General features: G+C 43.5%; 1 protein-coding gene across 3 annotated transcripts in view; it reads right to left on the bottom strand.

Annotated features, from left to right (window-relative positions):
- Window positions 1-776: 776 nt before the first annotated feature.
- NPEPPS (aminopeptidase puromycin sensitive) overlaps window positions 777-10,341 on the bottom strand; it is a 178,791-nt gene continuing 169,226 nt past the window's right edge. For all 3 annotated transcript variants that reach the window (XM_085875639.1, XM_085875640.1, XM_085875641.1), the window contains exons 22-25: window positions 7,726-7,833; window positions 6,115-6,270; window positions 2,886-2,933; window positions 777-2,664 (exon numbers count right to left, since the gene is read on the bottom strand). In XM_085875639.1, coding sequence (XP_085731765.1) covers window positions 2,509-2,664; window positions 2,886-2,933; window positions 6,115-6,270; window positions 7,726-7,833 — 468 coding nt within the window. In that variant the 3' untranslated portion in view covers window positions 777-2,508. The remainder of the gene's footprint in view (window positions 2,665-2,885; window positions 2,934-6,114; window positions 6,271-7,725; window positions 7,834-10,341) is intronic.

Genomic DNA, 10,341 nt, shown 5'->3' with positions numbered 1-10,341 from the left:
GGTACGAGATGGCATCCTCTTCCAAAAGAATCCTGTCTTCGGCGTAAAAAAAAAAAACCTGCTTCAGCATAAATCCCTTCGTCTTGATTAGTTCCACGAGCCATGGTTGAACTGGAACCTTCGGCCCCAGGTGCCTCAAGAATCGTTGGTAAATCTGCAATTTCTTCCACATATCACCGATCCACTCAAGAGTAAATCTGTAATGGCTTCTCCCTTACATCGGTGCTCTCAAAGGCATTTTTTTTTTCTATTTGGTCTTCGATCCAAACATTAAGCACTTTTTCCATCCTTTCAAGAAGAGATCACAGGACTGGAATGAGCCATAGGTGCTTTGCAGAGCGGAAACACTTGAATGGATAGTTGTCTCACGTTTACACACAGTTGATTTATTGATCCCGGAATGACAGATGCTGCACTTTCACTTTTTGCCAACGTAATCTCGATTTTTCTTTTTTGCACAATGTCACAACGTTTCTCAGCCTTTTGATTGTGATTAATTTTGTCCATTGTTTTACGTTTGGGTGCCATTATTAACTGTTGTGTGGCTACTTGATTTTCAAAATGAAATACTGCGATAACAAAATTGGAACCATAGGTTGCCAGTGACTAGAAGAAACCCACAATATTAGAACTCATGATGTGTGAGGGTTTACTGCACTGTGTTATTTAAAAATTAAAAATATTAAAAAGGCAACGTTGTCGCCACATCAGTTCGAAAACCATTAATCTACATGGAGAGCAACTTCAAAATAACAAAATGAAGCAAACACACTTCATCAGCTGAATCCCAACCTCTCAAAAGGATTTATTTTTCTTTTTAACTTTTAAACACAGAAAAAAACACGTACATGAAAACCACAGCGAAAGGCACGAGCGAGCATTCCTTCGATACCAGAACCAGACCTGCACTCAAATCAATCGCGATGATGAACCGCCATCTTTCAACAACCTCCCGAAAAAAAGCAAGATGTTGCAAAGAAAATACAACGGATGTTTAAATACTGTTAGGGTTTCACAGAAAGAATCGATTTGGATTATGCAACATTTAAGGAAGACTCTTTCACTGGGTCATGTAGTGTTAATGACAAAAGGGTGCACCACATTTACATCAAAACCTTAACTTTTTATTTTTATTTCACTCACTCTCTCCTCACTCTCTCTCACTCTCTCTCACTCTCTCACACTCTCTCACACTCTCTCACACTCTCTCTACCAATTGGTTCTCTTACAACACCAGCACATTGCAAGAATTTAAATTTGCTTGCAAGGATTAACCGAAAGGAAGGCGTCAATAATCTTGATGCTGTCCAATATTGCATGGTATCCATGCAAGTGAGTTATTCAAAAACCAAGCGATTACTTTAACCACAAGCTAATGAAAAGCAAAGTTTTCCCCAAAACATACGAGTGAGTGAAAAGTACCATAAATAAGCTCTGGTAACACCAATTGAGGCAGCAAGAGTTAAAACTGCATAGGGAGGGGAAAGGTAGGTGGGAGGGGAAAGGTAGGTGGGAGGGGAAAGGTAGGTGGGAGGGGAAAGGTAGGTGGGAGGGGAAAGGTAGGTGGGGGGGGAAAGGTAGGTGGGGGAAAGGTAGGTGGGGGGCAAGGTAGGTGGGGTGGGGGAAGGTAGGTGGGGGGAAAGGAAGGTGGGAGGGGAAAGGTAGGTGGGAGGGGAAAGGTAGGTGGGAGGGGAAAGGTAGGTGGGAAGGGGAGGGAGCTTTGAGTCTGAAAATGCTAAAATATGCATCTTCCACACCCACTTCGATGGCCTATTTAAATTTGGAATTGCTTTTTTTTAAATGTTTTATTTTTACAAGTAAATGCTGGCTCTCAGTGGCATAGCTTCGAGTCCAGAAGTTATTCGTAGAGAAAAAGGCCGTTGGCACCGGAGGCTCTGGACTGCAAAAGCGCTGCCTGCTGAGGGAATTTGCAGCCAAAACGGGCTGATTACAAAAAAACTGCCTCCAAACTGGGCCGAAGGCTTCGTTTTTCGGTTAAAAACAAAGGTGGCCTGCCTGCTCCACCTGGACAGCAACAGATCCGATTCACATACAAGCCTGGATATCTTTGCAATTGCTCGCTCAATTTCCTTCTTCACGTTGATCTCAGTATTTGTTTTGTAATGGTTTTTGTTACATGCATTTCACAACCAACTGCAATAATTTTAATTTTTTTGGGACCACCAACCACATAACACCACCATATTTCCAACCCCGGTTATTATTATTAATTTTTGACCACAACCCACCACCATGCATTTCCAACCCCATGTTTTCCCACCAGATTAGTTAAAAAAAAAAAAAACAAGAAAGAAAGAAAAGAAATCCAACAAAAGGAAAGAAAGAAAGATAAAGATACCAAATAGCTAACTGTGCCGGGATATCGAACGTCCGAGTTTCCCACTCCAAACGGCGGTCGTGTGGCTGGCAGAACATTGCTCCAGGAATGAAGCGGCACCACTGCTCACGACGTGTAAAATATGGTGGTGCACCGATGTTGCGAGCTGCTCACATCCTTGCCGTGTGGCTGTGACGTCGGCTTTGCAAGAACTCTTGCACCGCATCGGCATCGCGGCTCAACCAGGCGGCGTTCAGCCGCACGTTCTCGCATGACTGCTCGATGGCCCGATGAGCGGCTGGTGCAGGATGCACCTCAAAAAAGGCCTGCAAGAACAATGCATCATTGGGGAACGAGAAAGATGTGTCTGCATACATAGCTACATGTCTTTCTCAAAAAAGCAATATATTAGCCCAGTACATTTTCTGGGAGAGACAAAAGAAAAAAAACAAACAAACAAATATCTTCGTATGCACATGTCCACCACCAAAAAAAGAAAAAAAAATTGGCAAATCGTGATATCTGCAGATGCATTTACACTGCTTACCATAATTTCCTGTGCCCTCCTCTCACATGTAAAGACTTCAGTTGTTCGCTGAGGGGCAAAAACATGTCAGCCAGCACAGGTGTTTCACACAATTTCGTTTATGCTTTTTCTCCAGGTCTATCATTCAAATTTTAGATTAAATTCAATGTGGAGTATAATTTTTTTTTACTTAAATACTTAGTGCCGTAATGGTCTGAGCGTCACCCCACACACACACACACACACACACACGCACGCACGCACGCACGCACGCACGCACGCACGCACGCACGTCAGGACAGGTATGGGAGCATGCACCAGAGTCGTGCGTCGCTGCGTCCATTTACGCCGGTACTCGAGGGGCCTCCATCTGGCCATCCCCCAGGCAGATGCCTGGCCCATCCCCATCTCCTTGAGATGCTGATCAACCTGCTGTAACAAGGCACATGGTCGGCCCATTGGCATCCTACACTCACAAGGTTCGCTCGCTGAGAGAATCTGGTGAGCAGGATCAGCATCACGAAAACGAGCCACATGTTTATACAGCCACAGCTGACGCTCACGGACTATGCAGGTTACAAATCTCATTTGAGTCTCTCTCAGCAACCGCTCATTGGACACAGTCTGACCAGCGATAGCCAAGGAATCTCCAAAGAGACCTGGTACCAAAGGAATTAAGTCTCCGGCTCAGATCCCTGGTCAGAGTCTCAGTCTCACATCCTTAGAGCAACACTGGAAGCACCAACAATCTGAACACTCGGACTTTCGTCCTGCACAGGTACCAACAGCGCCACACCCCACGATCCACTGAATCCATGACCTCTCAGGCCCAACCCAGACGTCAATTGGACCTCTGCCTCACAGCCAGCAGACACATGAATATCACTGCCAAGGTAAGTGAATCTCTCCACAACCTCAACATCCTCACCACAAACAGGCACAGACAAGATAGCAGCATCCAAGATGTCATTGAAAGCCTGGATCATATTTGTAAACCAGGAAACCTGTAATCCTGGTGGTCCAACTCCTCATTCAGCACTTTGAGGGCCCCAAAAAGGATATCTAGAGTTTCCGCAAATATGACTGCATCGTCTGGGAATGTCAAGATCTCTGACCTTGATTTCACAAACAATGCGCCGCAGCTTGATCTCTCTGACATCCTCCCCAGAAGCCAGTCCATACAAGTGCTGAAAAGTGTGGTGGTCAGTACACACCCCTGAAGAACTCCAGTAACAACTGGAAACAAGTCAGAGATAGTATCGCCACATTCCACAGCACTCTCAGTCCCAGAGTATGGTTCAGACATCAGATCAATCAGTTTTGGTGGTACCCCACGAAGACCAAGAATCCTCCGAAGAGCATCCCGAGTCACTGAATCGAACACTTTGCAGAGATCAACATAGGCTGCAAGCAGCCCCTGCCAAAACTCCCGTCTGTGTTCGGTGAGGACTTGAAGAGCAAGGATACTGTCAATCGTTGACCTCTTTGGTGTTAAGCCTAACTGCTCTGGATGCTGGTGCTCAAGCAGATGGTGGCAAACCCTATCAATAATTATTTGAGCAAAGACCTTGTCAATCTCCTTTGGCACACCACCAGCGTTGGAATACCAAGTCCAACGATGAGCCTGTGGGCGCTGAAACCATGAACCAGCCACCCTAAACCAATGACTTCTTGCAAAGTTAAGGAACTTGGTGCCATTCTGGTTCACAGTTCCAGACCCATGGGAACCAACACATGTCTCATAACCATCCCTATCAGTGCCAGTCGATGCATTGAAATCCCCCAAGACGAAAAAGGTATCTCGCCTGGGGCACTGATCAACCACAGAGTACACCGAGGGAAGGGGCTTGGAGGAACAGGCTCATTTACCCAAACATATTGCATACAGCGATACAAAAGTATTCATCGTGTATAACATGATGACTGAAAAAGTGGTGGACGGATTTGGACGAAACTTGTTGGACAGGTTGGGTGTGTGACAAGGACAAATTGATTCAATTTCGGTGAAGAGCCAAATCCGGATCCGGACACGAGAATTATTCAATTTCAAAAGTGATTCTTCAACATTGAGAGATGGGGCTAAAAACGATATGTGGCATGATATTTCAAAAAGTTATTGGGCTTGATATGTTCCACTGGATCAGGTATTGCTTGGCGGAGGTACGTGCTCTACAAAGTGCTCTTCAAGTTTCAACTGCATTCACTGAACAATTATTTCTAAATATTTCAAAATAATTTGAGAGAATAGAAAGGTTGAACTCTGCACTTGGGGTCACCAAAAGGAGCCGCTGTAACGATACTGCCCCCAGTGCACTCAAAGTGACATTTTCTGATTATTGCATACAGCTATACAAAAGTATTCAATAAATACTCTTTGGAGCATTAATTTTAAGGCTTTAATTTGCAATTCATAATCTACAGACGCTTCGTTGCCAAGAAATAAAATATAGCACAGATAGCAATCTTTCGCCTAAAATGGCTGAGCCCAAGGGTGATTGGAATGCACAAGTGCAACGAATGACTCAGTTTGATATCAACATTCAAACGTGTACAAGCCTTTCTGCTCACTATATTAAGATACGGTGTGGTAAGATGCCAACTCATAAAATACGGTTGAGGAGAAATTTGTTTTTTCATTGTCAATATCTCCTCTGCGCTACACCTCCTCCACTCCCATCTCCCACTTCAAGTCCATTTGCATCAACTGCTCTACGATGTCAAAGTCACACTAAATTTAAAATGGAGAAAGGAAATGGAAAGGAGATGGTTTGACGGAGGAATAGGAAGAGGAAGAGGCATTTGGGTAAAATTGGTGGGTGAGCAAACTCCAACCATAACAGACTCCGAAACGTAACAATGACTTCTCGTGTACAAATTGTCCCCTCTGACATTTTGATCGTAGAATCACCTCCCAGTTGTTAATCCAGTGTCACATGAACCTCAAGGCATTCAGGATGACTGGTCACTTAATAATAACAATAAATGATCATAAAAGAGAAATCCTGAAAAGCAAGTTGAAATATTAAATAAATAAAGGCAGGTATCTGCATGAGATTTGGAAACTTTCACAATGTTATCATGTTACTCGTCAAGATGAGCTCAGTAAAGGTATCATCCGTATAAAGTATCCATATTTTCTTGCGCCAGAATCACGGTGATGTGTCATAACCGCATTGCAGCAAATGAAGGAAGGAAAGGGGCAGAGCAGGGCTGAAGATGGATTTGGTGTACATGATCCTTCCCCTCCAACCTTGATGAGGCGTGTCAGCAAGAAGCCTCCCTGGTAGCGGTTGTGCAGCTCTGCCCAATTGTCTTGGACAAACTTCCAAGCTGCAGCACGGCCCAACTCTCCAGCCATGGACACTCCGGCAATCACAAAAACGGTGTCCTGTGCCCGCACTTCCTCCTGCACAGCACAACGAATACCAACCCTTTTACAAATGTATAAACAACACTTATCGCCTCAATTGTGCATAGCATCTCACACGCCTTAAGTGCAATCTCAAATTGTTATGAACCCAAAATAGGAAGTGTTCACAGCATCTACTGGAATCATAACAACATAATTCAGGCTATTATTTATCAATTAATCTATTTCTTGAGCATGAACTTCACCATCACCATGTGGGCAAGTAACAATGGCCAATATGGGACTGTCAAAATGACGTAATCCGACCCAGAATGCTTGGCGTGCATATGAATTTAACCCCTTACAGTAATGATGATTGGGGGCAGGTTTCCATATATCATGCGTGTTTGGTGAGGTTTGTTTCCGAAAATGGCAAAGATTCTAAAAGATCCTGAAAATAGTTGGAAAAAGGGATGTGCCTCTGCACTATGAGAGTTGGAAAAAATTCTCAGTTCGATCAAAAATCTGATATCTATCAGCTTTCCGTTCTGCAAAATGTGAACGATGTAGCCCGGTGGAAGGCACGAAGGATCGTAGATGGGCGCGTTCTACCAAAACCTCCGATGGCTCGCTGCCAGTGAATGGACTTTGAACCTTGGGGGAGTGCATCCTGTAATCATGGCAGGCTTGGTGATTTATTTAATGGTTGTCTGCGTTTGGAAAGACAATTTTGTGCATCATTAACAACAGAGCAATGGCGACCATGTCTTCGACAATGGACATCTTCACGGCATGAAAACACACAAATCTTGTGCGAGCCATTATTCAAGTGGGAACGAGATGTACCAGGCACACTTCCCTGGGGGATACACCGTATCTGGTTTTAGTGCTTCTCAACAGCGATGGCAACATCATATCTGGGGCTTGTGAATGCACAGAGCAAGTTTAAAATCAAGATATTTACGATTAATCATGTTTAGGAGGAGGGGGTGGGTATGGGAGCTGAGAAAGCTGTTTTAAATATGTTGTTCATTTGGTTTTGGGGCCACAATAGAAATTATACCACATTTTTGCATCGATTGCTAAAAAGAGAAGTGTGTGGGTGCTTTATATATCCACTGGTGTCGCTCACTTATATGAAGAGGAAATGATGGGAACCAGACATCTCTCATCTACGGATATTTATCGTGTTTCCAATATTTTCATGAGTTTGATTTGCATCCAGGAACAGAACAATTGTGGGGAACGATTTTGAAATTATCAATCTTCGTTTAAATGCTGAAAATTATGTTAACAAGACTATTTGCTAAATTTATTTCACACGAGCAACGGCAGGTTAACAGTGACCGTGCTAGCAGAACTGAGTTTTTGAAAACACGCGGACAGCGCATGCGCGAAAGGACTCGTGAGCATTCATACGTCATTGATATTTTATAAAGTCATTTATAAAGTTTCATATTGAACACAGATTTCATTGCCCCATTTGAGAAACGTATTCCAGAGTATACCCACCGACATGGCGAAGTTGAGCACTTTTTGGATGAGATCTGGCGAAGTGACTGCTCCAAGAATGCGCTCAATACGCACCCGCTCTTCCTGAAGGTCCGTTTGCTTGTGCATCTGTCGGGCAGAGAACAGAACCGTGGGAAACATGAAACATTAACGATACATTTGGCTTATCAATCACAAGAAAGCTATGAGCTACGTCACTAAATTGCAATTACTCATACCCTGGGTTCACTTGGTGCTGCTCTACCGGTGGGAATTAATTTTATTCCGTGCGTTTGGGAGTAATTCTGCGGTTGTACCGCATTGTTGCTTTAACCATAATTTTTGCTGATAGCAAGATGCTTTCAAGCAATGATAAACACCTATTGTGATGATGGGCAGAGTGGTAGTGCATCATCCTCATGCTCAGGCTGGGAAAAAAAAAAAGGCTCGACATGGTGGACACAGGTGAGGCGAGGAACGTTAAAGCTGCTGAAAAAGGTAGTGCACCAACACATCTGAGCATACTAAACAGACATAATAATTTGCCCTTCTAATTCTGTAATTAACTTTTTTTTATATTCCAGGATTTGAAGATGTAGCCTGATTTTGGCTTTGCGGTTAGGATTGCTGGCCAAAGTTTGGGCCCCAGTTTATATTGAATTAACACCAGGTGGGGTTCACTCAGCCTGTCATCCTTCCGAGGTCAGCAAAATGAGTCCCATCTTGCTGGGGTAATAACCATTTGGGGTAACCTGCATCAGAGTGGTGACCTGTCTAGGAATGCACTTGCCAATGAAACTGTGTTGGCATCCCTATGCTTGATGCTGCGAAAGGAATGGTATTATTATTATTATTATTTGAAGACTTATCTACGCCCGAGTCGGAGGCTGAAGCTGCATGTGTGCCGAAGATGTGATTTTCTGGTCGAAGACAAGTAGCTTAACAGCAATCTTTTGGGGCAACAATAAGTTCGAATTTCTCCGAAACATGCAAATAGTCTTCCCAAAGTTGTTCCCAAGCCCCGTGCATGATAATTTGATGAACCTGCAATTATGGTCTCCCCACCATGACAAGCCCCATATCATTCTGCATTGCACCCACGGCAAGCCAAAATGAAATGTTTTTGTTTTATTACGTCTTGTGACTGCAAGTCTGCAAGATGCCAAAAGCATGAACAAAAAAAAAAACAACAATAAAAAGCAACAAACGTTTAACACCATTCAATCCGATTTGAAAGAATAACCAAAATGGAACAAACAAAACCCAGGCGGTGGAACAGCACCAACTGTTATTACACCAACCCCAACAATGTGAATATTTTAATTCTTAATATAACCATGTAACACTTTCCTGTAGTTTCCCAAATCTCTTATCAACCACTTGTCTCAGTGCGCCATCCACATTGTCCAAATGCATCAAGTTTTATCATTTAATTCAAAAGCAATTTTATTTAGTAGAGACTGCGGTGCATCGAGAGTGTCAGTCTTGCAGAGAGTTTGAAGCACTTATAAAAAGGAGTGAGAAAAAGTACAGTGCAGGTCGTTAAACATTTGCTGTCCAGTCGGTAGCAATTAACAAACCGTGAACTTCTTTACGATTCAACTTCTGTTCGTTCTCGTCAATAGAATCGTTAAGCCATTGTCAATCTGTCTTGAATATATTTTTGTTGCAGGAATGGTTTCGGCTGGCACATAATGAACCAGGAAAAGTAACGCTGGGTTACATTTATTGCCCAGTCAGTATTGATAGTTGTAAAATTATCGTCGTACAGTTTGTATTTTCATGTCAATTTTCAAACAAATACACTAAATTGCAGCTTATGCCGATTAAAAAAAACCAACAAAAAAGAAACAACAAGAGAATAATTAATTTCCCTCACATCGAAGATCACTGCAGCTGGAGGCTGCTTTGCAGAAATCAACAGAAGGTTTATCACTTGGAAGAACAATGGCAACCTTGCAGAAGGCATGGATGAGAGGGATATTTCTGTTCGAACAAAGATCCAACTTGATTGTGCACTCGTCTTACCCTGTCGTGACGTATGCTGCAGAAACGTAGACCACCGCAAAGAGAGACAGATTGACAATGCAGACTTTTGAGATGTGGTGTTGGTGCCAGATGCTTCGGATTCCTTAGATTGCAAGAACAAACAATTCCATCCTCCAGACCCTCGACCACCCTATTCTGCCAGATGCTATCATCCTCCGCCAGCGACTGGTCGACTTTGGTCACAATAAGAGGTCCCAACATCACCTTGAGAAATCGTTGATGACAGGAATGGTCAGTGGAACTCGTAGAAGACGAAGACGGATTCCGAGATCAAGATGGCTGGACAAAGTGAAGTCAGCAACTGGGATGCAAATCAATGCCCTCAAGGAGGCAGTGGGTGAAGGACAAGTGTAACTGGCAGCCGCTGGCATGGAGGGTCATCAGGAGTGAGTCATGACTCGGTGGCACAAGATAAAGGTTTGAAAAAAGCAGAAAAAAAGAAAACAAACAAAAAAATACACCCGAGCGGGTTTGACGGTCAGCTCGGATACAAAACTTGATGTAAAGGCCCTGTCACACCAGCGAATGCCGACGTATGAAAAATTTGGCCAATACGCTGGCACACGTCGAATACGTTATGGGTAAGTT

The sequence above is a fragment of the Eptatretus burgeri genome, chromosome 3 (genome assembly GCF_056783735.1).
Source record: "Eptatretus burgeri isolate ZD-2024b chromosome 3, Ebu_testis_v1, whole genome shotgun sequence".
NCBI lineage: Eukaryota > Metazoa > Chordata > Myxini > Myxiniformes > Myxinidae > Eptatretus > Eptatretus burgeri.
This window is presented reverse-complemented; position numbering and strand designations above follow the sequence as displayed.